We start from the raw sequence: 27,518 nt of genomic DNA on the forward strand, positions 1-27,518 counted from the left end.
TAATACCATTTTCAACGATAAACGTGGGAGAGATGTTGGCCTGGGCCTCCTAGGACTTGGACTGGACCGGGACAGCAAGTGTCAGTCGTGTGTTTGGTTGGGCCTTATTCTTCTATTATTACTGGGCCGTCACGTCACGTCGTCTCTCTCCTATGCGCCAGTCGTCGTCGACTGCCAAGCCAAACAAGCGAAAGGAGTTGGGATTGAAGAACCAGTCGTCGCCGTCGTCGCCGGCAAGTGAACGCACCCAATCTCTGGTCTCCCTCCGATCGATGTTCGCCAAGCCCAAGCGCCTTCTCCAAAAGGCTCTGCTGCATCAGGTTGCTGCTCCTTCCCTTCCAACCCCTACCTACTCCCTCCCCCGGTTTCCCCCTCTAGCTCCGACGAGATCGAACAGCTCAATTAGTTTGCTTGGGATTATTTGCTTTGCCTTGCTGCAGGGAGGAGGAGGAGGAGGAGGAGGAGGAGGAGGAGGAGGAAGAGCTGCTGCTGCTGCCGCCGCCCATGCCCATGCGGATGCGGCGCAGATGGACGCGCAGATCGCCCTTCACTACGGCGTCCCCTACACCGCCTCACTCCTCGCCTTCGACCCCGTCCAGCGCCTCCTCGCCGTCGCCACACTGTCCGTTCCTACGTCCTCTTCTTCTCTTCTGCGCTTTCTCATACCCCTTGCATCTCTTCTCATGTGTAGTGTAGCAACACTTCTTCACGCATGTTGTATTCTTCTTCTTCTTCACTATATCCATCTATATGTATGCTAGTATATGGTGAGTTCATGCCCTTTCCTGCACCTCAAACTGCAGGGACGGTAGGATTAAAATCATTGGAGGTGATAACATCGAGGGCCTCCTTATTTCACCCAACAGCCTCCCCTACAAGTTTTTGCAGGTTCGCTCATGCACTTCTGTCTAATTCTCCCGTGTTTTTTCTTCACCTATATTTTGTGGCCACGGTCTGCCCTTTACTCTTCATTCTACTGCATGTCTGATACTTGCTGTGTTAAGCTAACTGCCTACATTGATTCACACCTCCATGTTCCTGTTGCAGTTTATACAAAATCAGGGGCTTCTGATTGCCATTTCTAATGAGAATGAAATCCAGGTATGGCATTGAGCCGTTGACACATTTTTTCCTTTTTTGGGTACATGTGTGCTATTTGGTTCACTCAATAAGGATGTCAACTAACTACCAAAGCTTACGAGCATGCTATCTGTTTTAGTTCAGCTATGTTTACTTGAGAAATATATTATTACTCTGTCCTCATTTCAGAAGAATATTGCCAGTTCTAGGGAATGTTGCATATAATTCCTGTGTGCCTTGTAGGTATGGAATCTTGAGTTCAGACAACTATTTTATTCTTCGCAGTGGGACATCAATATAACTGCTTTTGCAGTTATAGAGGGGACCTTTCTGATGTGAGCTATATATATGGAAACTTGTTTCCCCACCGTTTTAATTTATTTGGCTGGTGTATCTGTTGTACTATTAGTTTTTAACCTTTTCTTGTATGCTAAATCATTTTTCTGCATTCAGGTACATTGGAGATGAGAATGGCCTGCTTTCAGTACTGAAGTATGATGTTGATGATGGGAAACTTCAAAAGATGCCCTATAATGTTCCAATACATTCCTTAGCTGGTACGCCGGTGTCTTTTATGTGTCCTTTTCAACAAATATTTTGAGTTAATTTTGTACAATTCCTGTATAGGTTACTTAGCTGTTATACAGTTTGCTTCTATTGATATGCACATAACTCTAACCCTGAGCAAACAGGATTATAATATATTACACTATAGTTTGGACCTTCCATAGAAATATTTGACTTCTGGTGCAATAATGAATCTGAATTACTGCGAGCACAGGCATTGCTTTTCATGTGTTCTTGCAGTTTTGCATTATTATTCATTTAAATTACCAGAAGCACTTGTTGTCTTGCATAGTATGCCCACTTAAGTTCACCTGTTGGCTGATCCAAATCATTACTGACACCATTTCAGTGATTCTTTTTCTTAACATAGTCTGTGGTTGTTGACATTTGTTGGTTTAATTTCATCACAGAAGCAACTTGTGTTTCCTTAGAGGACCCCCAATCTATTGTTGGAATACTGCCGCAACCTGACACCTTTGGGACCAGGTAAGGCCTTCTTCAATCATAACTTGTAAAGCTTTTGGTCAATAACATCTAGTTATTGCCATTTTCCTTTTTGTTGACAGACCATCGGGGTAGTAAGAGTTAGGGAAAGTAGGTATAAGAAATAACCTCACTTATCATTTTTTTCTTGTTAGCATGAAAACATTTCAGGAATGACAAATTACGGAACTAAATGTTATGAAATAAGAATCAAGTAAAAAAGCGTGCGCACACACACATACACCCATTTGAAGCAGATAGTTGGAAATATGAAATATAGTTTTATTTCATTCCTTTACTCCCATGTGAGGTTAGATCAATTCATTTTGCCAATCTGGAATACATAAAATAACTGTTTTAAATGTTGCAGGGTGCTAATCGCATATGAGAAAGGATTATTAGTTCTTTGGGATGTATCAGAGGATTGTGCTATTGCTGTTAGAGGCTATGGTGATTTACACATGAAGAATCAAGTCACTGCTGCTCAGAATGATGCTGTTGAAGATGAAGACAATAATATCAATGCAGAAGCAGAAGAAGAGAGAGAAATTTGCTCCCTTTGTTGGGCATCCAAAGGGGGTTCAACTGTTGCTGTTGGTTACATAACTGGAGACATACTTCTGTGGGATATGACCGCAAAATCCTCTAAACAAGACAACAAAAATGATGCCTCATCCAATGTCATTAAACTTCAGTTGGCTTCTGGTATTCGTAGGCTCCCAGTTATTGTATTGCACTGGTCTGCTGGGTCAGTTGATTCTAACAAAGGAGGGCATCTCTTTGTATATGGTGGTGATGACATGGGTTCTGAGGAAGTTCTGACGGTTTGTCCCCTGTTTCGTTTTCATTTGTTCCACTGTTCCTTTTCCCTGTTGTATTGTAGGCATGCATGTGTGCAATTTATACATCCTCTAGAGGAGTCAACTTTAGTTTATTTTCAGATCCTTTGCCTACTTGCTAAATACAATCTCTTGGCTACTACTTTTTCAAGACATCTTTAATTTAGTGACAACCTTTTACTGGCCATATGTCTCACATGGTTAAAGAAAGCCGTCACACTAGGCAAATTTTAAATTTGTGATAACAGGCATAAATAGCATGATGACTAAGGACAATAAAATTGTGTTTATGCCCAGAAAACAACAGTTTTGGATATGTAAACAATCTACTAGTTAGAAATTTTATGGAAATCTAGATTTTGTTCTAAAATCCCATTCCTAGCCTCCTAACCGAGCATCTAGGGTAGTTACTTTCCTGAACATGGAAATCATTTTATTGTATTGCTGCTGAAACTCAAAATTTTAAAAACCAGACCTTGTATTTCTCTGCAGGTCCTAAGCCTGGAATCAACTTCTGGATTAGAGTCAGCAAGGTGCATGTCGCGGATGGATCTCAAACTTGATGGATCCTTTGCTGATATGATTTTAATTTCAGATAGCGGGCTTCCATATAAAAACCGAACTTCTGCACTTTTTATTCTGACAAATCCTGGGCAATTGAATTTTTATGATGCTGGTGATCTATTTTCTGTGCCAAAATTAGAAGAGGGAAAAGCTCCGCCTGAAGCACAAAAATTTCCAGTCACAGTTCCAACAAGTGATCCCAATATAACAGTCACTAACCTTTATTCAATAAATGGAAGGGAATCTCAAAGTACTTCACTCAAGGTACAATTGTGTGTTGATATTGGTACTTCAACCTATTAAGACTTCACTATGTATCTTTTATTAGATCATATCCATATGGTTCTTTCTGTAGAAATTTTGTGTTAAGCAAAATGCCGCACCTTTCATGCAACGGAACATGAAATGGCCTTTGACTGGTGGGGTTCCTAGTGAAATGTCACTGAATGAGGATCACACCGTTGAAAGAATATACGTTGCAGGGTATCAAGATAGTTCTGTGAGAATATGGGATGCAACCTTTCCAGTTCTGATGCCAATGTTTGTCTTGGATGGAAAGGTGGGTTATCCTGTGTTACTTGTGTTATTCCCTGTTGACAATTAACTAAAATGTTAACCCATGCAAGTTATTACTATTTATCACAGGTGGTTGGTGTAAAGTTGGATGGAGAAAATTCTGCTGTATCTTCACTGGCTTTTTGCTCATTAAACTTGACTTTGGCTGTTGGCACAACAAGTGGTCTGGTTAGATCATATCATTAAATTTATAGATCAGTCAAATTGGTTGGTTGTTGAATGCTGATAGTGTATTTGAATTCAATAATCTCTTATGTTATTGTAGGTCCGCATCTATGTGCTTCGCGAGCACACTGGAGGTTCAACCTTTCATTTTGTGAGTGAATCTAAGCAGGAAGGTATACATTTCACTGAAGTCCTATTTGCATGCGTTGTTTTCGTATGCACGATATCTCTTCCATGTGCACATACTACGGCCAGATTTTACTAGGATAGGTCTATGCTAACTGTCCTTCCTTTTTATAACATATAAAAGATTCATGTCTACTCATCAGATAGTCATGCAAGTGGAGATCATATCATTCTTTTTTTTCTCAAATGAGAAACATATGGTGGACAGGAGATCCTAGCTGTAGTCTGAATGCTTTTCTTTCTTAATAGAACACTGTATCGGCTGATGGAACGTGATTAAAAAAAAATTCTACTTGTCCGTTAGCTGTCATGTCTAAAATTGATTGAACCTGTTCACATTGAATTTCACTGTGGTTCAAATATTTGTTCTTGACTTCTTTCTCTTAAAATGGTAGGCAGTTCTGGTAGGTTTGCTGGGAATCATTATAATGTTTTCCTGATTTCCTCTGAATGTGGTCCATTTCATTTTCCTTAAAAAAGTATTGCATGTGCTTATTCTTTCAGTTCATGTTGTTCACCATGGGAGAGGGTTTCATTGTCACATTGCCTTTCTAGCATCAAATTCCCCTGTGAGATCTCTCAGATTTACAGCTTCGGGGGAGATCCTCGTAGTGGGATATCAAAATGGTCAGGTATAATCTGCTTATTTTATAATGAATTTTGTCTCAAAGATTTCTCGAAGTCTTGCATTGATCTGTTGTTATTAACTAATTATTATTGTTTTCTGTCTTGTTTCTTAAAGCTGGCAAGTTTTGATGCCAATCAACTTTCAATTATGTTCAGTGTGGATTGTGCATCAGGAACAAATTCTCCTGTTGTTTCATTGAGCAATTACAATGCTGTTACATCTGCTGTAAAGGAAAACGATCAACAAATGGAGAGTTCTCAAAGCACAAAGTCCCCTGCAGATGTTCTAGTTTCCTTGACTAAGGATGGACGTTTTACTGTACATGATAGCGTGAATGGTGTGACAATAAATTCATGTGTATTAGATCAGAAGCAACTATCTGCAATTTCCATGTATGTCATAGGCAAGTGATTACTATCCAGTGCTTTAAGTTGGCGCTTGCCTTCTTTCTCCTTCAGATCAATGCATAACTTTCTAGGTTTTGGATCTAGATGGACCTTCAGACGAGGAACAAAACCAATTATCAGAAGACAAATTCTCAAGTAAAGGTCATATTTCAAAAGAGGAAAGTGTTCTCGACAAAAAACAAACACACACAGTTGAAAAGAGCCAGAAAAATAACCCGCAGCATTCACACAGTGGTGGTTCAGATTCTTTTCTTTTGGTTTGCTGTGAGGATGTGATTTTTCTATTTTCTCTGCCATCACTGATTCAGGTGCATACATAGTTATATCAACTGCTTTCTTGAAATTCTGAACTTTTTTCCATAGCTTGCATGTGATACTCTTTTCATCATCAGGGAAGCAGCAAACATCTACATAGGATCAAACTAGCAAAAAACTGCTGCTGGTCAGCAGTTCTTACAAATATGGATGGTAAAGCTTGTGGACTTATATTAGTTTATCAGACGGGCTCAATAGAACTGAGGTAATTATGAACTTTTGCCAATTTTCCTGCTGTTTTAATTCTACATACATTGCTTTTGTGAATTTTTTTTACATCATTTAGTATATTTTTTAATAGTATGGATCAACTTATAGTGTGTATGATCAATGTATTGTTGGAGACAATGTGTCTCCTCTTTAGACTCGACCATATTCCTCTCAGTCAGGAAATGTGATTTACTACAGCTTTGCTTGTCACCTCAACTAATACTGCCACACTTTCACTCCAAAAGGTTTCTCACGAGACTAATTAATTGTAGATAAGTGGAGATAGTAGTTTTTTTTTTTTAATCTAGAAGTGTTTCTTAGATTTGGGAGAAATAAAACTTTACAAGGGCTTATTTAAGAGGTCCAATCCCACAAGTGATCTCAATAGAATATAGGTTAGTGTAGGTAAGAGGAGAATTGTTGGTATAGAGTCAGAGAATATAGTTTAGCTGTATGAAAGGAAAGAGAATCATTGATCATTATTTTGATATAGACCAGATTCTTAGGTTTTAACTTTTGAACTGGAAAGCTCTTTAAGGCCTTAACTGGGAGGTTCAATGCTGGCTGATTTCCCAGCCCAATCCTCATCAGGACCAGTTCATCTTTGTTTTTGGTATTGGCTCCTCCATGTGATGCCCTAATGTTGTCATCTGCCACTGTCCGCATGTTTGCATTCATTCATGCAGGAATCTGCTGATTTTTTGTAAGATAATTGTATTACTTTTGTCATGACCAGGTCTCTTCCAGACCTGACTATTCTTGCTGAAAGCTCATTGATGTCGTTATTAAAGTGGAGTTACAAGACAGGCATGGAGAAGTCTATGAGCTCCTCGAATGGACAGATTGCTCTGGTAAATTGTTTCGCTCTCAGCTGTAACTTGACACTAAGGGTCCTGGTTGGTTGGTCCCAAGTAATACATTGAACTTTGGCGTCACATATCCCCAGATGTTTGTTGGTTCTTTTGTCTATTGTTGCTGCCACGTCCATATTTGACTCATCGAATGCCATGTTATCACTGTGGTAACTGGCAAGCACAGTTGAATGTGGACAGAGTTTAAAAGTAACCCCTATCGACTCCATCTTTAATACAAAACTCGAGGTTTAACTTAGAATATCTGGTCAATCTACCTATTACATTATTACAGAGAGTGACCACATTATATTCTATGTAACGTAGCATGCACTTAACCTACACTGCACCTTTCGCAATCCACTAATCATCCTTCATACAGTGTAAATAGTGGTGAGTGGGAAATTTTAGGGGAAGAAATCTCTCAATTTTTTTTGCTGATCTACTCCACCACAGGTAAACGGGTCAGAATTTACGATCATCTCCCTTATATCCTCAGAGAATCCCTTCAGGTACTTGGCTTTTCTGGGATCTCTTATGTGGGATTTTGTTCTCTCTCATTTGGATTCCTATTCAGCTTAAGAAGCTTAGTTCTGACTTATGACCATGCAATGACTATTATCATTTTAGGATTCCAGAATCAATGCCATGCCTTCATGACAAAGTACTTGCAGCAGCAGCTGAAGCAGCTATTAATGTCTCGATGGACCAGAAAAGAAAGCAGGTTCAGTATTTTCTAATCTTCTATTTATCATCATATGTGTACAATTTGGCGTGACATAAATATTCTTCTGCAGATTCCAGCAGGAGGATTTCTTGGTGGCATCATTACAGGATTGAAGGGCAAAGGAGAAGAAGATGCAAAACTGAAAGGAAGTTTAATTGTACAAACCATGAGCGAACAGTTGGAATCACTTTTCCTGAAAGAATCATTTGTTGAACCGTCAATTTCCAATCCTGATGACCCCATGGAAGAACTATCAATAGGTTGTCTTCCCCCCTGTTTATCTAAAAGCAATTATCATTTAGTAGTGCCTATTTATTTACTAGTATTTGGATGCAGATGACATATATATTGATGATGAGATGCCACCAGCTGCCCCTCCACCAGCATCATCGTCTACGTCTCATCACGTGAATAAGAAAACAACAGGTCGGTATGGCACAGTTTGTTTTGATTTTTTAAAGAGGTACAACTGTGAACTCTGCACGTTTATGTTTGCAGCCGAGGAGGAGAGAGCAAAGCTATTTGAGGGATCGAGTGATGTTGAAAAGCCAAGAATGAGAACTCAGCAAGAAATTCTTACCAAATATAAGTTTGGCGGGGTAATTCCATTTCAAGATTGTGATTCTATCATGGTTGTTCTGTGTGCGTAAGCTAAATCTAGAGGATTGCAGGATGCGGCGGCGGCAGCTGCTCATGCAAAAGAAAAGCTGATTCAGCGGCAGGAGAAACTCGAGGTGAGAGAATACACTTGAATAGTTGATGTGGTGCTTTGCAGTTTGAACAGTTTCCGTTCTTCCATTGGAGTCGGCCCTAAGGCGTTCATATACGTTGGGCACTCACATTTGAAGTTGTTTTATTAAGGTAAGAAAAAGAAGCTGAATATTAGTTGTTCATCCTTGGTTTACCAGAGAATAAGCCAACGAACTGCGGAGCTTGAGAGTGGAGCAGAGAATTTTGCTTCCCTGGCCCAGGAGCTTGCAAAATCAATGGAGAATAAGAAGTGGTGGAAGCTATAATAATTAACACTAAGTTTTGTATATGCTGCTTCCTACAGAAATTAAGTAGGTAGGTCCAATTCAATTCAGGCATTCAGATGTGGTGGTGATTGTTGATTCATATTCATTGTGTGCCGCCTGGTGGTGTTGTGGAGTGCAATATTAGTAGAGGAGGAAAGGTGAGCCTCGGAAGTTACAACTTTGTCGGGGCAGACGGTCGTTTACATGTTACTAGCAAGTTTAGGATGATATGTTGTACACATAGCAGGTTGTTTTGTACTATGTAATCATATACACACACAATGTATGTAATAATGTAGAAAGAACGAAACAAATATAGTTTGGTTTTGGAGTTTGCATTGTAAATGAAACCGGTGAATATATTATTGCCTCTAGGATTCAAATTTTGTACAATAATATAAGCATTTATGTACTTATTATTATAATTTCAATTGTTCCAATGACTCTAGAGGCAATCAAGTTGCCTATCTTTTAGCTTACAATGGGAATAAGCGAAATTCGCTTATGTTATATTTGTAAACAAAAAATAATTTAAAAAAAAGCTTTTATGTATGTGCTATTAGCGATCTAAAAATCAAGACTGGAAAATACACTACAATAAAAAAAATCCCTAAAATTAACTCCAAATGTACTCTCTCCGTCTCAAAATAAACCATTTTTTCATTTTTTATCTATAATTTTTGACTCTTCGTCTTATTCATTTTTTTTGCGATTGATATTTTTATTTTTATTAGATGATAAATCATGAATAGTACTTTATATGTGACTAATTTTTTTTTAATTTCCTAAAATTTTTTTAAATAAGACGGATGGTCAAACATTGGACACGGAAACCGAAGAATTGGTTTTTTTCTGGGAAAGAGGGAGTAAGTTTGAAAATTCATATTTTTAGCTTATAAGCATAGGGAAATGATTAGGGTGCAGATGCTAAGAAATGAGATCTAATCAATTTAAAATTAAAAAATTAACCACTGAAATGATTGAAAGGTTTTTTAATATCTCCCTAGTCTATAGTAATTAACCTAAATTTTGAAACGGAAGTAGTAATAATTAGCTTGGGAGGGAGGAGGGGAAGAGAGTGATGATTGGAAGGCACAGAGTCAGAGTGAGTGAGACGAGAGGCCAAAGCCAGTGGGCGATAGGCCAAAGGCCAAAAGGCCCACTTGCCTCTGCCTTTGTGAGTAGATAATAAAGGGGAAATTGGAGGAGAGGAAACCCCGACCTCTCCTCTCGCGCGCCAACTCAATACGGGAGGCGATGGCCCGCCTACTCCTCTCCGGCGGCGGCGGCGGCCTCACGCCTCTCCCCCTCCGCCGCGCCATTGCGCTCCCACTGTTTCCCACTCCTCTCCGCCTCCGCCTCCCCCTCCGCGTAGCCGCGCCCACCCGCCTGGTCACCGTGGAGGACTTCGACCCCGGCGCGGCGCCTCCCTTCGGGCTGGCGGACATCCGCGCCGCCATTCCCAAGCACTGCTGGGTGAAGGACCCCTGGCGCTCCATGGGCTACGTGCTGCGCGACGTCGTGGTCGTGCTCGCCCTCGCCGCCGCCGCCGCTCGGCTCGACACCTTCCTCGCATGGCCGCTCTACTGGGCCGCGCAGGGCACCATGTTCTGGGCGCTCTTCGTCCTCGGCCACGACTGGTACGTACTAGTACTTGATTGACAAATGAATTACTCCAATATTATAGTAATTGAAATTTGCATGCAGCGGGCACGGCAGCTTCTCCAACAACCCGAGGTTGAACAGCCTTGTTGGCCACATACTCCACTCCTCCATCCTGGTACCCTACCATGGCTGGAGGATTAGCCACAGGACGCACCATCAGAACCATGGCCATGTCGACAACGATGAGTCCTGGCATCCTGTGCGCTTCTTCTTCTTTCTTTCTTTCTTTCTATCCATCTTACTATTTCTTCTCGCAAACAGTTGCATATTAATTTCCGCTACTACACTAGTAAATTAATAATTTGCATATCGATATATAACAACAAAAAATGCAGCTTCCTGAGCGGCTGTATAGGAGCCTGAACAGCGCCACCAGGATGCTCCGCTTCACAATTCCCTTCCCCATGCTCGCCTACCCATTCTACCTGGTACTCTCTATTCTAGTGTATATACCTGGAGTGGAGTGGAGTATGTAGTATCAAATTATCAATGGTTGGTTGGTTGGATGAATATTGATTGAATTGCAGTGGGCGAGGAGCCCAGGGAAGTCAGGTTCGCACTTCGATCCTAGCAGCGACCTGTTCCAACCCAACGAAAAGAACGACGTGCTGACGTCCACGGCGTGCTGGGTGGCCATGGCCACCCTCCTCGCTGCCCTCACCTTCCTCATGGGACCCCTTCAGATGCTCAAGCTCTACTTTGTCCCTTACTGGGTACATCCTGCCTAGCTTGCTTTCAATTCATTTCCTCCGTCGCTGTGGATTGGATTGGGTTCTATCCTCTCCCCTCCTTTGTGGGGCGCAAAATCTAGCTTTTCTCTTCAGTTAATTAATTCATGAATTTTCCGCGCATGCAGATTTTTGTTATGTGGCTGGACTTCGTCACCTACTTGCACCATCACGGCCACAACGACAAGCTGCCCTGGTACCGTGGCAAGGTACACATGAATACTGTTATCAGAAAGCACACACGACATGATATGCCGTTGGATGATCTAATTGATTGCAGTAGACATTAAAAGGCTAAGGCATATATACCAAAACTTGGGATGCGACTTTGAGATGAGCCTGTGAATGCACCACGACTCATGCGTAGGAACTGGATGATAATGCAAAGATCAGTTACTTGTGTCCACACAAACCACCGTTATAAACGTAACGCTGTGCTGTGCTGTGGTCCATGATGCACCTTGGCTGCTGCTTTCTTTCACAGGCCACATATCTGTAGCTTTTTGTATACATGCATCTTTTTCCAGCTGAGAGATGCATCGCTTTCAGAATTCAAACCTTTTGCAATTTTTTTTCCCGCGTGAGATTGTGAATGAATGCATTATATTATACAGGAATGGAGCTATCTGAGGGGAGGGCTGACGACGCTGGACAGGGACTATGGGTGGATCAACAACATCCACCACGACATCGGGACACATGTTATTCACCATCTTTTTCCCCAAATCCCGCATTACAATCTAATCGAGGCGGTAAGTATCTAATTACTGACTAGTACAGTACATGACTGAAATGGATGGATGATGAAACAAACAAACAAACAAACAAACACAACTATGCACGCAGACGGAGGCAGCGAAGGGTGTGCTGGGGAAATACTACAGGGAGCCTGACAAGTCAGGGCCATTTCCGTTTCACCTGTTTGGAGCACTGTCCCGGAGCTTGAATCGCGACCACTACGTCAGTGACACCGGAGATGTCGTCTACTACCAGACCGACCCAAGCATCTCGTTGTCTCCGACCACTCGCACCACCAACAACTAAATTCAAGTGTCCCATGCATGCTTCCTCCTTAAATTCTTATTAAGCCCGGAGGCTCAAATTAGCTACTGATCGAGCTTGGGACTGACATGGACGTATATAAAATTGGAGTGATCTTGGACACCTTCCATCGACAGACAGAGACCGGAGTAGAGTACCTGTATATCACCATGTTGAGGGCTACATTCTTTTCCGTGGATAGGACTTAGGATTTATACTGAAGGTTAGCTGCATATATTGCCTGCGTGCTCTGTTTGTAAGACACAAGATAAGACAGCGGTAATTTGGACAAGGCGAATACATATACCTCAGAATTCACGGATGCTGCATTCAGTGCATCTCATCATTTTGTTTCAAACGGTACTATACATCAATTACTGGACTACTTTTGTAACTCCAGCTCTGTGTTGGATTCCTTTCTTTTACTTTTGTTGCACCACTAAGTTACTAATAGACTTTTTCATTCAAAAAAAAGTTACTAATAGACTTTCAAAACATTAGAGGCTTATTCAGTTAGTCCCCGAAAGGAAGGGATGGAAGACTATTACTGCACCTATGGTAACGTTACAGCTCAATTTAGTCATGTAAAAAAATATCATAAATTCTTTCAAATGCAAGCGTACAAATCAAATATTCAAAGTTGATTTGTAGCTTAATTTATATAATTAATTTTAGGTTGACATATTGTAATTACAAGTTTTCAAGTTTAAACGGTAATTCCAAAACTTATAAGGCCAAGTTTATACATTAATTTCAGAGACATCACAACAAAAAATTGATGCACTAATTTTAGAATCACTACAACATTAGAATCACTACAACATCAAGTTTACACATTGCAAGGATAATTTTAATTAAATAATTTATCTATATTATCTAATATTAACATAAAATCTAATCTTTATAAAGCTAAATTTAATAAAGGCTACTTTACATATGAGTTGCATCTCACACAACTTTCCATCTTTTTATAATAAATGAAAATTTATTGACATTTGTATATATCAAATGGATAAAAATGATTGTCCAACTCTCCAATAAAACATAATTCAAAGTCTAAATGTTTTATAAGTTTAAAAACAAATTTTGTTGTGTATTCTTATATTACATAAAAATATATTTGAATTAATATATTAAGTGACCACGTAATGCCAAACATACATTTTATTGTATGAGTTCTTTGTAGTTTAAAAATATGTGACAATTTTTTAACAAAGTAAAATACTAACGATGTTTCCATTAGTTATGTTTCCCTACAATTATTATTAGAAGTGCACATATCTTTTATGATTAAAAATATTCTACAGTGATGTATCATTTGATAGATCAATGATTTGCTTATTTCACATAAAAAGATAGTGCTAACAAAATATTTATAGAAAATCCCAAATACTCATTTATATTCACAAGAGATTTATATCCGATGTTATTGTTTGTTATTTGACTATTTGAGCGTCTAAGTAATAGTGTCTAGAGCCTTGATCGATCTTATGTTTTATGCAACTGCGGGTTGGTGTTAAACACTAACTTCATTATGCTGGCATCATTATTGGTGTTTGAATGACATTTTATACCAGATTGTGCTAATACGTATGCCACATCGATGTTGTGATTGAACTTTAATTCTAAAGGTATACGGTGCATATTTATAGAAAATTTATGATTGAAAAGTTATATGTTTATCTATATATAAATTTTTTAATATATAAAAAGTGTTTGGCATGTTTCTTATTAGAAAGATAATTTTTAACACATGAAAACTCTATAATTGGTAAGATCATTTCTAATTTAAAAGTCTCCAATACATGAAAAGTATACATAAGAGATGTGAAGTCTATTGATGAGATGATTTTAGCTATGGAATTTGAAGAATGAAGAATGCAGAGCGAAGAACGGGTAAAATCAGTTGGTGCAAGAACGAGTCCACACCAGAAATAGGAATAGGTCCTTCACTGCCTACAGGAGAGAAGAGATTGCAGGGCCTAAACGTTGTTGACATACAAACCCTCCTTGCAAAATGTAAAGAAAAGAAAAGCAAATGGCATGCATGTGGGCTGGCTTCTCGAATAGTAGTACATCTGAGCCCATCCAAGCCCATGTGTTCAATTGAGCCCGCCCAGCTCCTTCTCACCGTACGTAAGCCAGCCCAGCCCAGCCCAGCCCATATGTAGGTTCCTCTTTCTTTCCCTCTCCCTCAAAAAGCACGCGGCCCGCCGGCGTGAGCTCCCCGCCGGCCGGAGCTAGGGTTCCGATGGCGGTGGCCGCTGCCCGAGACCTCCCGCCGACCTTCCTTCCCCACCCGTCGGCTTCTTCCATCGAGCCGCGCCTCCGCCAGCTCCGCAGGCTTCCACTCCTCGACTTCATCGCCCGCATCACTGACCTCCATGCCGACGAGGCCAGCCCCGTGCGCAAGCTCGTCGCCGAGTGAGTGATTAATCCTGTTGCTTTTCCTCCCCTCGAGTTGGACCTTCCATTTCATTCTCTGAGGAAGTGCAGTGTCTGCGTCGCGAATCAGTCATCAAAGTCGCCGCAGCTCCTCCTAGGTTGGAGTGGACTGTGTGTGATTTAGATGGAATGAAGGATCTCGTGTCAATGTTTCGCTGGTTTTGCAGTGTGGTGCAATGAGTCACTGCCACTCTTATTTTTCACACAGATGTAACGATATGTTTGCAGTCTTCTATTTACCACTCAATAGGAACACATGATTAACACTAATTACCTGTGCTGTAAACGAGCCTGCTCGCTCAAGGTGTTGTTGATGAGAAAGTTGTTAGAAATGAGAATACTTGCTCATGCTTTCCGCTGTGCTTGTATATGCTCATGTATTGACTCCATGTGCATGCCAACTCTACCTTGACATAGGATGATCGGTGAGGTTGGGTCAAGACGCATGGCGTACCTTCCTAATGTCATGCCTTGTCTACTTGATCTTCTGAATGATGAGACACCTGCAGTTGCAAGGCAAGCTATTAAAACAGGAACAAGCTTATTCGCCAAAGTACTGCAACAGCTAGTTATCCAGGTAATTTTAACAGCACCATTTGGAGTGGCCTGTGCGTGGAATTTGCCTCACGTTGCTGGTTTGCTGGTTTTCATACCAGGGCTTGTTCTCAAGTGGTGGCATCGATGATTCACTAAAATTGTGCTGGGATGCACTGCTCAAGCTTAAATCTGCTGTGTCACATATGGCGTTTCAGGCATGGCACACTCTTTTTTCTCCTATCCGCTTCATTCTATGTGCCTGCAGTTTCTCACGTTTATATAATCTTCCTACAGCCGATGGGCAATGAAGGAGCCAGGTTACTGGCTATTAAGTTTGTCGAGAAAACAGTTCTATTGTACACCCCTGATCCTGATAGCCCAGCAGATCCACCAAATGAAGTTACAGAAGGTACAACAACTGCGGCATTTCATACCAAACAATTCCTATTGCCAATGTTTTGATGTTGTGCCATGATGGTTATCATCTGTAAATCCTTTTGTAGATATGGGATTCAATGTAGCATGGTTGCGAGGAGGTCACGCTTTGCTTAATGTTGGAGATCTGGCAATGGAAGCTAGCCAGAGCCTTGGATTGCTGCTAGAACAGCTTAAGCCGCCTAAAGTAAAATCACTCAGTACTTCCATGATCATTGTCTTTGTTACTAGGTTTGTCTCATCCAAATTGCATTCCACTATCTTTTCCATAGATCATAGATTTTCCTTTCGTACCATTCCTGGAACAAATATATTTCCTACATGAAGATTTTGTAACATTTATTCATTATGTTTGTATCTTTTGTTTTTATCTTGGGAAAATTCCTTCTGAAACATGAGCTTCCTGCAGCCTCTCAGCTATCGCACAAAGAAGACCTTCCTTTTACGGACGCATACTGCCGGTTTTACTTTCTTTGGATCCAGCAAGTTCCATTATTAAAGTGCAAGTTCCAGGTGCTTTCCATGCTTTGAAGAGTGCCTTTGCTGCATGCCTGAAATGTACACATTCAAGTGCAGAGCCGGTATTTCTTTTTTCTTTTACAATCAGTGACATTTAAATTGATGTTGCTGTTAATTTCTTTCTCGATTCACCTTTCTTACTCCTGGTCCCTGGCAGGTTTCACATGTACTAGTATACTCCATGCCTATTTCAATATGCACTCTCTAGTTAATGAATTTTTACCTAAGAGGGTATGCTGTTTTTGTTTGGTCGGTGTACTCAAAAGTTTTTCATACTATATACGCATTTTAGGTCAGTTAGGCACCTGTGTGTTTTCTCTGGAGCTCAGATAATCATATCTTGCTTATCTGAAGTTTCCACTTTTGCAGTGGCGAGCTCGCCTATTGGAAGCTCAAAATATTATCAGCCAGGCAGATTCGATAGAACATTCTTCAAACAGGGTAGAATCGTTGCCTCTGATGGTACATTCCTCTATATCCAATGTCACTCTTAAAATACAAGGATAAATGACATAACGATAGGAAATTTCCAATGCTCGTTTCTTGCCCCTTAAGTTTGGTCCAATCTAACTGTAAGTGTTTTCAAATGGCTATGTATGCCTTGATAGGAGACAGCAAGCACTGACAATAGTAACAAGCGCAATCTGATTGACAACATGAATGATGCGCTAGAAGATGGTGGCCATTCCAACAAAAGAATCAGGCAATCACACGATGATCAAGAACATACTGAAAATGTTAAGAATAATGCTGAGCCATCCTTTGTTGATGTCTCATCTAATCCGTCCACCTCTGCAAGTACTGGCAATTCTGAAGCTGTATATCAGTTAGTTAGTATGTTTGCTGCATTAGCCGCTCAAGGTGACAGAGCAGCTGGATCACTGCAAATCCTGTCATCCAGCATTGCTGCGGACTTATTAGCAGAGGTGGTAATGGTTAACATGCAGCACCTGCCAGTTTCTCATCCTGAAATAGACCAACAGCAAACTCTTTCAACCAGCCAACCATTTGGTGCTCCGAGTTCAAGCCTTCTTTCAGCTTGCTTTCCTCTGCTGGAGTCTTTATTAAAGGTTATCTCTTTTATCAATCTTTGCTTGATTTATTACATTTTCTTCTTCATCTTCTATTTATCAAACCTTTTGTCTTCAGAGAATAAATCAAAATGATCGAGAAGTTGATGAAGTACCAGCTATAGATTCCTCTGTGGTGCCATCTGCTGCTGACAAAATCGCAGCAATTCCTGCCATTCCTGGACCTACCTCAGGAAATCCACCTATGGAGGAGAATAGCAATAGTTCATCAATTCCATTTGAAGTGGAAACTGCAGAGGCTAAAGTATCCACTGTAGATTCCTCTAGGTTATCAGCTGAGATTCAAGAATCATCAGAAGCATCCCATGCATCAACAGAACCTCAAGGAACCCAAGAGCATGGTGGCAGTTTTATCAGTTCATTGCCTGCTGATATTTCCTCTGCTGGTCTCAGTTTGGCTCAATCTTCAGAAATTCGTAGTCCAAGCTCTTCTATGGTGGAAGCAAGTCAGGCCCTGTTCTCATATTCGAGCACGGTTACTTCACAGCATGTGCTTCCAAAGTTGGTCGTGACTAATATTGATCTCAGTGACGAGGCTAAAGATCTGCTTCAAAAAGAAGCGTTTCTGCGGATTCTTGGTAGTGACAAACAAGATGCATCTGGTGGTTCAATAGCTCGTCTTCCCTTGCTTGCTCACTTGGGTGTTGAGGTACATGTTATCATTTCCTCCTTTAGAGTAATATTCTTTGGCTTCAACTTGGTTAGTAGTCAGCGTTTTTTTCTGTGCAGTATTCTTTGGCTAATTTATCCATTGACAAACAGTGTCTTGAATAAGCATTAAAGTGCTAGTGCTTGGAATGTTGAAAACAATGATGCTTCAATTTCTTATATGTTGAATTTGTTATACTCCTTTTACATTATGCTACTTGCTAATGCAGTTCCCTTTGGAGTTGGACCCTTGGGAGCTTCTCCAGAAGCATGTGCTATCTGATTACGTAAATAATGAGGTACAGGTGTACAAAGATAATAAAATTACTTTTCTGTACAAGTTTTTTTGGTCCACCAGGTGTAACTGGTATCAATTTTCTATTATAAATACTAGTGCTGGATACCTTAAAAGAGGAGAAAAACTCAGGCTGCGTTCTTCTGGATCATATTACTCATCAGCTTCTGTGTGCACGTTTCCCTAACTGCTAAACAGTGCATTTTTTGCAAAAAAGTTTCTATATAGAAGTTCATCGTCTCATCTTTGTAGAGTAGATTTTCAATTTTATAGTAGTTAATTTCATCTTTATACTATTAAATAACTATAAAAAGATCAGATAATCTTTCGTCTTTCATCAACCAAAAGAACACAGCCTGAAAATTAGTTTAGTCCTGCCTAGGTGACTGAAGTCACTGAACTGGGAGAAAAATCCGGTCCAAGCACCTGGTTTTGACATCAGACTAAATTCTTTTGCAAAGTATTATGCATTTTGCACGGAATGTTCCCTACCTGGCAGTTAACGATCATACTTCACAACTACCATGACTGTTACAAGAGATAAGAACAAATGCCCAACCTCCACCGCCAAAGTATTAATGGAAATAAAATACATATTTTCAGCTTCACTTTTATAACTTGTAGTCATAGGCTGTGTGGTGTCTTAATGGAAATAAAATACATATTTTCAGTTTCACTTTTTATAACTTGTAGTCATAGACTGTGTTGTGTCTGTGATATGTGGTTCAACTAGCAAGTCAATATCTTGACCATTAACTAATCACAACACCATTTTTGTCTTTATTCTAGTTTAGTTAGCTACTCCCTCCATTCTTATTTAGTTTTCGAAATTTTTTGGCTAAGACACAGTGGTCAAGGCAGCAGATAATTACTTATTATGACCATTTTACCCCCATTTACTCTCACCTAATCAATTGAAACCAGTGCATCTCAACCATTTAATCCCAACCTCAATCCCCAACACCAGTTCCAAAGCCTGTGCCAACATGTTTCAATGCGGCTCTTAACAGGGGATCTTTGGGAAATATTGCATAGACAACTGAAAGCAACATCTATTTGAGACCAAACTGAGTTCCTAACTGACATCTAAGAAAGAACATAAGCAGTATTGTTGTAGTAGTTTGTGTACTTGTTCATTTTATATAGCAAGCCTGCGAAGATGATCATTATGTATTTAATATAAAAATATTTATCCAATTTGTGTTTGGTGTAACTCTGTTGCTTTAGGTACTTGATTTAATCAGTTTACATTTTGTAATGATTTCTGACTATCTTTTCTTGAGCAGGGACACGAGCTGACACTGTGCATTCTGAACAGGTTGTATCATGAAGCAGAACAGGATCAAGACTTCCTTTCATCAAGAACTGCAACATCAGTTTATGAATCGTTTCTTCTGACTGTTGTATGTCTTCTTAAGATGTCTCTAACTTTGTCACAGCTATCATCTTTTTTTGCATCATGGCCAACCATTTCTTGTTTGATGTAGGCTGAAAATCTTCGTGATATGTTTCCAGCTTCAGATAAATCACTTGGCAAATTACTTTGTGAGATACCATACTTATCAGAGGGTGTATTAAAGTTACTAGAGGGCTTATGTTCTCCTGGAAGTAATGATAAGCAGGACAAGGATCTGCAGAGTGGTGATAGGGTTACTCAAGGACTTAGTGCTGTCTGGAACCTTATCATGTTAAGACCTTCAAATCGAGACAGATGTCTAGAGATTGCTTTGCAGGTGCTAGATTGACTTCATGAGATATTTACTCATCTTAGTAAATATCTGATATGCTTGCTTAGATGTGCAGTTCTTCTGACATGATTTTTGTGATTAGTCACAAACTGTCATAAGAATGTCAGGATCGCTGCCTATGGTAGCATGAGAGTCATTCTAACATGATTTCTGTTTATTTGTTTCACATGTCTTGGAAAATTTTACAACAATTAAATGCTCAAAATATATCAGTAATTTTTTAGTGTCTCTATTTCCCTTCCATTGGCATAAACTTCAGATTGAACCCAAACATGCAATTACAAATGAAGGAAACTTATATACTTGTTAGCACTTTTAGTTGGCTTTGATGACTGGTGCTTAATATGACTTTTCTGGTTAAGTATAGCTTTTAGTTCCACTTTCAGTTCCCTTTTTATGATTCTAAGTAGAAGTTTTTCTTGCAGAGTTCAATCCATCATCTAGATGAGGTTCGCATGAAGGCAATACGTTTGGTAATTGACCTAATTGTTTTTGCTTGTATGAAATATGCATTGCGACTTCAATCCATAATTTTTCATTTGGTAATACAGGTAGCAAATAAGCTATTTCCAATGTCAAGCATTTCAAAAAGGATTGAGGATTTTGCAAATGAAAAACTTAATTCAGTTCTGGAAGTAGTTCCAGCTGATGAATCTGCAGCTTCTGAAATGTCTACTCCTGAAGCACCCAAGGTTTGATTTATGCTCTAATTTCTTTACTGTTTGGACTAATTACACTTTAGTTGATTCTTAAATAGAATTGCCTTGAACTTCATCATCGTAATATATCAAGACCAAAAATAGATGAAACCCAGAGGAATAAAATCATATGGATTTCAAAAACCTATGAAGTGACGTGAAAAAATAGAAAAATGTGATGAATCAGATATGCAGAATTGAGGATGACTCAGGCTGTGTTCCAATCCAATTGTGGATTTGAGATTTTTCGCCAGCATGGTTTTAAAGCTCCTAAACAGCTTGTTTCGTGCAAAAATTTTCATATAGAAGTTCCTCATCTGGCCTTTCTAAAACAAGATTTTCACTTTATAATAGTTAATTTAGTCATTTATACTCTCAAATAGCTATCACAAAAATCAGATAATCCCCCTCAATTGTATATTTGTTTGGAAGATAACCTTGCGTACATCTCTGTTCCTTTCCAAGTAAATTATAGATTTATAGTACTGCTTGTTCTTATTGGGATGAACTATGTCTTCTGAAGGATGGTGGTTTAGAACATTTATCATCTTCAGTAGCAGATGCTCAAACTCTGATGTCACTCTATTTTGCATTGTGCACCAAGGTTAGTGATTACTAAATTTTAATATTCTGATCTGATTTCTGATTTTTTTCTAACAGCATACAATTTACATCTTCTTTGTCAGAAGCATTCTCTTCTTCGGCATATATTTGCAATATATGGAAGTCTACCACAAGCTGCCAAGCAGGTCTGGCTTCCCGCTAATCTGCCATGCCAATGGCTCAATCAGGAATGAAACTATATCCATTTTATAAATTGTATGCTTTCAGGCAGTTCATCGACAAGTACCCATTCTGATCCGCACAATAGGCTCATCTCCCAATCTTCTTGGGATTATCTCAGATCCACCAGCAGATAGTCGGGACCTACTCATGCAGGTGCAAGATATGCTTTTATAAGAATTCTTTTTTTGCCGGGTAGGCTAAGATAGCCTACCAAAAATATTAAGATTGGGGAAGGTTTTATAAGAATTCTAAATTTTACTTACATGTGTATGGAAAGAGGCTTATCAAATTGTCTTAAAAAGTTTTGTTTCATCTGAATACAACATAAACCCAATGAAATTGCATTTCCACACAGGTTTTACAGACACTCACTGATGGAGCAGTGCCATCTCAAGATCTGATCTCCTCTGTAAAGAACTTATATTCTAAAACGAAGGTCCTTTAGTTATCTTTATCTGAGTACATTTTTAGTTTCTGTACTGTTTCCCACCTGAGATACAGTAAGCTATAAAAACATGTCTTCATTTTGCAGGATATCGAGTTCCTTTTTTCAGTCTTGGCCCATCTTCCAAAAGATGAGGTTTTTCTCCTCCCTTCTTGTAACATTAAAGATATTACAATGAACCAGCAGCATTCATACCATATTTTTAGTTTTATTGAACTATAGAATTTATGCAGTATAATAGCATTAATGTTTTTTCCTGCAATCACCTAATGACTATTGTGTATTGTGAACTATTTATATTAATCTGCATATGTTGTTTTATTTCACACATCTATGCTATTTTAATTGAATCTGCAACAAGGTGGTAAGCTTTTTTGAAATGGAACTCATGTTTCAGTTTGATCTGAAAAAACAGTGTTATTTTCTTAATGCCACTGGGGAAGATGACCAGTCTTGGGTATCAGATTTCTCAGTGTTATGAATCTTTGACAATGCATGGCATGTTGCAGTAGTGGAACTTTTATGGTCTTTAGGCATCAATGTCAAGATGTCACTTATATTGTTATTTTATTTTCACATTAACTATTGTTCATTTTGCTTTTTTCTCAGATCCTTCCTGTTTTTCCCAGTATTGTTAATCTTCCCTTGGATAAGTTTCAAGTTGCCCTTTCTCGAATCCTGCAGGTTAGTTTTCGTCATGAAATATGTTGTGCATGCTGAGTTATATTTGTCTGATCCTTAACTATGATTTGTATTAGAATATTAGCACTAGTTCATGTCTGGTCTGATATTTTTGTTGTATTTATTTAACATAAAAATACAATAACTTTAAGGGGTGTTTTCTTAGTAGAACCTTCTTTCTACCCTCTCCTATTTTTCATGTAACCTATATATTAGACTTATGTAGTTGAGTACAAAACGAAGCATATGCAGCGCCACATCACCCAAATATCCACCTATATTGAATGACCATCCAGCAGTTATCCTTCTTAGGTCAACTGTGTCATGGGAGCATGTAAAGTTGTCTGAGGGGAGAAAGAATGCATAATTTTAACTGGCAAGTGGTAACAAAGTGGAATAACGTTGGTATTGTGTGAGTACGGCACTAGTTTTGTTGTTGCAGTTATAAAGATTACAAACTTTAATTTTCTTACAGAAAATATTCGAAAGTTTACTGAAAGTCACTCACACAGCAATAATTTATCAGACACTAATGTCTCAGGTTTCCACCTACCTGGAGTGCTACACAGTACACACCTTCACAAGGACAGTTTAAAAGAAACTCTTCATCATCCATGAACATATTATCATAACGGATTTTGAGAAACTACACATACTGTCATGACGAGGGGTAAAACAACCAGAACAGATCTATTCATGCTAATTATCACTCTATATTTAAGCTATATGCTTTGAGTGTCTAAGTGTAAAGATTAAGGGGTGCTACCTTCTGCCCATGCATGTCCATTGTACCTAAAAACCAAGTAAAACACAAGGATGAGTATACAAATATTCAGCAAGTACAACATGGAACTAGCTAAATATACACATAACAAGTAACAAATAAAGGATGAATAAAAAATGTTTTTAAAACACAGATACAATTTACTTACTCTAAAACAAAAGAATTTTTTCTTTTCATTGCAACCAAAGATAAGAATTTGTCAAATAGTAGTTTCCATCCCAGACAATCATGAATTGAAACAGTAATTTTCATCCCGAACAATCGTGTATACACTCTTAGTATTTATGGTAAAGCCAGGTAAGCAGGAAAGTACCAGATTGCACATCCATGACTCTCATGGAACTTGAATTATCTAACTAGAATAACACATGAGAACACATCCATGGCCAACATGAAACATGAATTATTCAACCAGGACAAGAATCAGTATATTCAATTACGAGTAAAACTGTGAACACGAAATCAACTTGAAACAGGAATACTCACTTAAAACATGAATAGGAGGAAGCCAAGATCAGAACACACACATTATATAATGCAAGCAAATAACTAGAGCAAGCCAGTCCAATCAACAAATTCATCACACTTGCTATAACATTGACGATGGCACGGCATCTCACCAACACCACTGGAATCCATGATTACCTAAAGAACAAAATAACACTGAAAATCTAACAACTACACCTATAGAAATTAGATATCCCCACAAAACCTGCCAAACCGTGCTTTATCGATGTTCTGATAATAACCTTTGAACCACAAAACCAAATCTAGTAAATAAACACATCAAGAGTATCTATAGAAATTTTTCTACAACTTTCATGTTGACAAGGACACTCTAGTTATATCTTAATTGGTCCTGAGATATAAAAAGAAGACTTGCCATGCTGGTTTTTCGACTGAGTCAGCAGTACTGTTTTTGCAATATCTCCTAAACTACTTATCCGAATTGAACGAAAGTAGAACCACTAGAAAGATATTGAATAGATATAAAACTTTTGTTTAGATCACAAAAACTGATTCCTAACATATTAAAGTCAGTTTTGAAAATACACATTCAACCTACCCACTGAGAATTAGAACCGAACCGCCTGGGATTAAACCTGATTTCTATTTAAAAGTAATGTGACATGGAAGTAGTTAGGCTTTTACTTATACACAGAGAACACAAATTTATGATCAAATCGGTGAATCCACAAGACTAATTCTCCCAATTCTTCCTTCTGCTGCTCTCCTCATCTTCCTCTTCTGCTATCCTTCTTCCCAGCTAACAGCAGATGTAAGCATCATAGCAGTACAGCAGCAGCTCCAACAATTAGCTGATTGGAAAAGGCAGCACAGTAGCAACTGCGATGGCAGGAGTACGTGCAACCAGCGGCAGTGTGGCTTCAGCTAGGGCATCATGATGATGTGGCTGTGCATGGGGACGTTGACATGAGGCTGAATAGATTGATGTATCTGGTTCTCTCCCTTTTTTTTTTCCAACCGTGAGTTTGTATTTAAAGGGAGAAAAACACAAATCTGATGATCCACTTTAATCCTATTGCCACAGCTTCATTCAAACTCCAAACAAATGTATAGTCCATCTTGTATGATTCGGTGAGCTCACCACATTCATGGTCTCCGATTGTCCATCCGGGCAACAACTCGAAAGTTGAATTTTCATGTCTTTTTTAATTATTTTCCAAAAACACGTAATTAAAACGTGGGGTAATATACACACACACAAACACTGATTGATCTAAGATACGATTGCCATAGTTCATCTATCATGTCTGACTTCCCTTCAATCTTTTTCATGATATCATTTACTTATTTCCCTTAAGGTAGGGCAATGGTAATTCATTTGTTTTTTATCGCCTGCAAATATAAGTTTAACTTGTTGAATTTTTTTTGTTATGCCCGCTATTGCAAAGTGCGAGTTCAGAGTACTAGTTCAGTTTTGGTAAACTGATTCAGTTTAGTTTTAAGGGTTTCCCAGGTTGTGCAGGCTAATGATGCAGCATAACTTGCTAACTCTTTCAGGGATCACCACAGAATGGCCCTTCTCTTGACCCATCAGAAATTCTGATTGCAATCCATGTAATAGATCCTGAGAAAGAAGGAATACCACTCAAGAAGGTCTGATTTCCAGTTTTTAAATAGATTATTTGGCTATTTAGTTTAATGTACTGATGAGGTGGTAATTTGTTTTATGTGATGGAAGGTTATTGATGCCTGCGCTGCTTGCTTTGAGCAAAGGACAATATTTACTCAACAAGTTTTGGCGAAAGCGCTGAACCAATTGGTAATACTCTTTATATTATCATGTTTTTGGATCTAGCTGCCTTATGATATGATGTACCTGTTGGGTCATTGCTCAAGCTCAACTTTTCTGCAGGTTGAACAGATTCCGCTTCCGTTGCTGTTTATGCGAACTGTTATGCAAGCGATTGGTGCATTTCCTGCATTGGTGAGTTAACTGCATGAACCCAATATGTAAACTGTGGCTGATAGTTTGTTGGTGTTATAATCTAGTTTGTGACATCTATGCGTAGTACAACAAATTAAGTTAAAATGGTCGGTGACTATAATCTAGTTTGTGACATCTGTAGATAGTACAACAAATTAAGTTGAAATGCCAGGTTCATGCTGTTAAACATGATCTACCTGAAACATGTTGAATGAACCACATCCCCTTGCTTGGTTGGTGTTTGAATCTGTTTGGATTAGAAAGCAATACATTGATGAATTTTCTTTAGTTGCATGCTATTGCCACTCTTTAAGAAGCAAAGAGTTAATCACTTAAGTTTACTGTTTACACCACTTGCTTCATTTCTTGTGCATTCACTGATCCACTTGATTCTATGAAAGCAAGACATATATATTGTTAGTTGCATGGTAGCACCTGTCCTTTCAACTCTCCAAGGGGGTGGAGGATTAGGACCATCAGAGATCTTTATTTTCTATCAATATGCTAATATTAATCTTATTGACTGTGTCATGGGCAACTTCGTTAATGTACATTGTTGGCATGAAAAGATACTGAAGTCTTGAGCATTGCAATTATTTATTATTATATTATTAAATCTCTTGGTTTCTCAGTTTTGTAGACCTGTTTCTTGTATCTTATAATCTGATGAGCCTTCATTTCAGGTGGATTTTGTGATGGATATCATGTCACGCCTTGTTAGCAAGCAGGTTCTCATTTTTTAAGTATAGTTGTTGTGTTTTTATATCCTTGCAGATATGGAAATATCATACTGTCTTTTTGTCATGGCAGATATGGAAATATCCTAAGTTATGGGTAGGATTCCTGAAGTGCACTATCTTGACAAAACCTCAGTCATATGGTGTGCTGCTGCAGGTTGGCTCATTTTTGCCTCTTAAGTAGAATCTACTTATTGTTATATGCATAAATCTCTTTAGTATGTGCATCATCCATAGTTGTTGTACACATTCGAGAGTTCATTTTCTTATCATAATATCAATAATGTCTTAACATCACACTTTTTATCAGTTACCGGCTCCTCAGCTTGAAAGTGCCTTGAGTAAGAATCCTGTACTGAAGGCACCTTTGGTTGAGCACGCCAACCAGCCTAACGTACGATCAACTCTTCCTAGGTGTGTACTTAACCATATGCTTTATCAGCATAAATCTACCCATTTCTAGTACACGAGGGGAGGATCTGATGGGAGCTTCCCTTCTATGGCAGGTCTACTTTGGTAGTTCTGGGTCTTGCTGAAGATCAACAGCAACCTGCGCCTCAAGCAAAAAGTAGACAAAATCAGGCTGGAGAAACCAGCAGTTCAGCTGCAGATGCTACGACAGAAGTGACCCAGGAATCTTCCGCCGCTAGCTAATCTTCCCTTTATGCAGCCCTGGTAAGTATCTCAAATTTGTTGCTCTTTGTTTTATCATAATAGATGCAAAGATACTGCTCTCTCCTTTTTACTGAAATACACTATTGCTTCCTTCTTGTGTCTGCAGAATGTCGGTGATGTGCGAATTTGACGTCCCAACCAAATATCGGTGTTGTTTATTCGTACTACTGCCCTTTATGTATTATTTATATATATGCTGGAAGGAGGCATTGGGCAATGAATTATAAGATTGTTTGGGTTAGACCCCTGATAGGTGTGAGTGAGTAACATGACAGAATGATTTTGTTGTCGCCGAGCAGTTGTGGCCTTCTGGCCGTGCGGCGGGATATGTACAGTATACCTTGGCTAGTGAAAGCAGAAGATTCTTAGCCCCGAATGCTCATCTTTGGTGGTTCTCTAAAATTTTCATTGAGATCTCTTTGTCGAATAATTTAGCCGATGTTGTTATTCACGTTTGAATGTAAGAGAGTTTCTTGTTTAGCTATGGTTTAGTT

The 27,518-nt window shown here is 39.0% G+C and overlaps 3 protein-coding genes across 3 annotated transcripts; all 3 read left to right on the plus strand.

Annotated features, from left to right (window-relative positions):
• The first annotated feature begins 202 nt into the window (after positions 1-202).
• Positions 203-9,011, plus strand: LOC102719885. The gene is made up of 24 exons (XM_040525923.1): positions 203-320; positions 441-622; positions 804-888; positions 1,048-1,101; positions 1,324-1,415; positions 1,534-1,637; positions 2,058-2,133; positions 2,501-2,954; positions 3,462-3,797; positions 3,889-4,092; positions 4,179-4,277; positions 4,375-4,447; positions 4,965-5,092; positions 5,203-5,491; positions 5,580-5,803; positions 5,888-6,015; positions 6,757-6,871; positions 7,328-7,383; positions 7,502-7,595; positions 7,669-7,858; positions 7,935-8,024; positions 8,097-8,197; positions 8,270-8,332; positions 8,507-9,011. Exons 1-24 carry the CDS (start codon positions 273-275, stop codon positions 8,612-8,614), a joined length of 3,393 nt encoding a protein of 1,130 aa, XP_040381857.1. The 5' UTR covers positions 203-272; the 3' UTR covers positions 8,615-9,011.
• Positions 9,012-9,788: 777 nt separating this feature from the next.
• Positions 9,789-12,447, plus strand: LOC102720167 (temperature-sensitive sn-2 acyl-lipid omega-3 desaturase (ferredoxin), chloroplastic-like). The gene is made up of 7 exons (XM_015839382.2): positions 9,789-10,254; positions 10,322-10,478; positions 10,615-10,707; positions 10,807-10,992; positions 11,136-11,216; positions 11,622-11,759; positions 11,854-12,447. The coding sequence occupies exons 1-7, from the start codon at positions 9,872-9,874 to the stop codon at positions 12,049-12,051; spliced, it is 1,236 nt and encodes a 411-aa protein (XP_015694868.1). The 5' UTR covers positions 9,789-9,871; the 3' UTR covers positions 12,052-12,447.
• Positions 12,448-14,255: 1,808 nt separating this feature from the next.
• LOC102701841 (symplekin) lies at positions 14,256-27,480 on the plus strand. Its single transcript, XM_006658112.3, has 28 exons — positions 14,256-14,472; positions 14,911-15,070; positions 15,150-15,245; positions 15,325-15,439; positions 15,534-15,696; positions 15,875-16,046; positions 16,354-16,446; positions 16,593-17,054; positions 17,134-17,724; positions 17,954-18,022; positions 19,305-19,421; positions 19,506-19,751; positions 20,192-20,239; positions 20,318-20,458; positions 20,988-21,068; positions 21,151-21,213; positions 21,296-21,403; positions 21,606-21,686; positions 21,783-21,830; positions 22,305-22,379; positions 25,186-25,281; positions 25,367-25,447; positions 25,541-25,612; positions 26,296-26,340; positions 26,423-26,506; positions 26,660-26,763; positions 26,856-27,024; positions 27,131-27,480. The coding sequence occupies exons 1-27, from the start codon at positions 14,300-14,302 to the stop codon at positions 27,001-27,003; spliced, it is 3,732 nt and encodes a 1,243-aa protein (XP_006658175.1). The 5' UTR covers positions 14,256-14,299; the 3' UTR covers positions 27,004-27,024; positions 27,131-27,480.
• The last annotated feature ends 38 nt before the right edge of the window (positions 27,481-27,518 follow it).

This window comes from Oryza brachyantha, chromosome 7 (genome assembly GCF_000231095.2).
Source record: "Oryza brachyantha chromosome 7, ObraRS2, whole genome shotgun sequence".
Classification (NCBI taxonomy): Eukaryota; Viridiplantae; Streptophyta; class Magnoliopsida; order Poales; family Poaceae; genus Oryza; species Oryza brachyantha.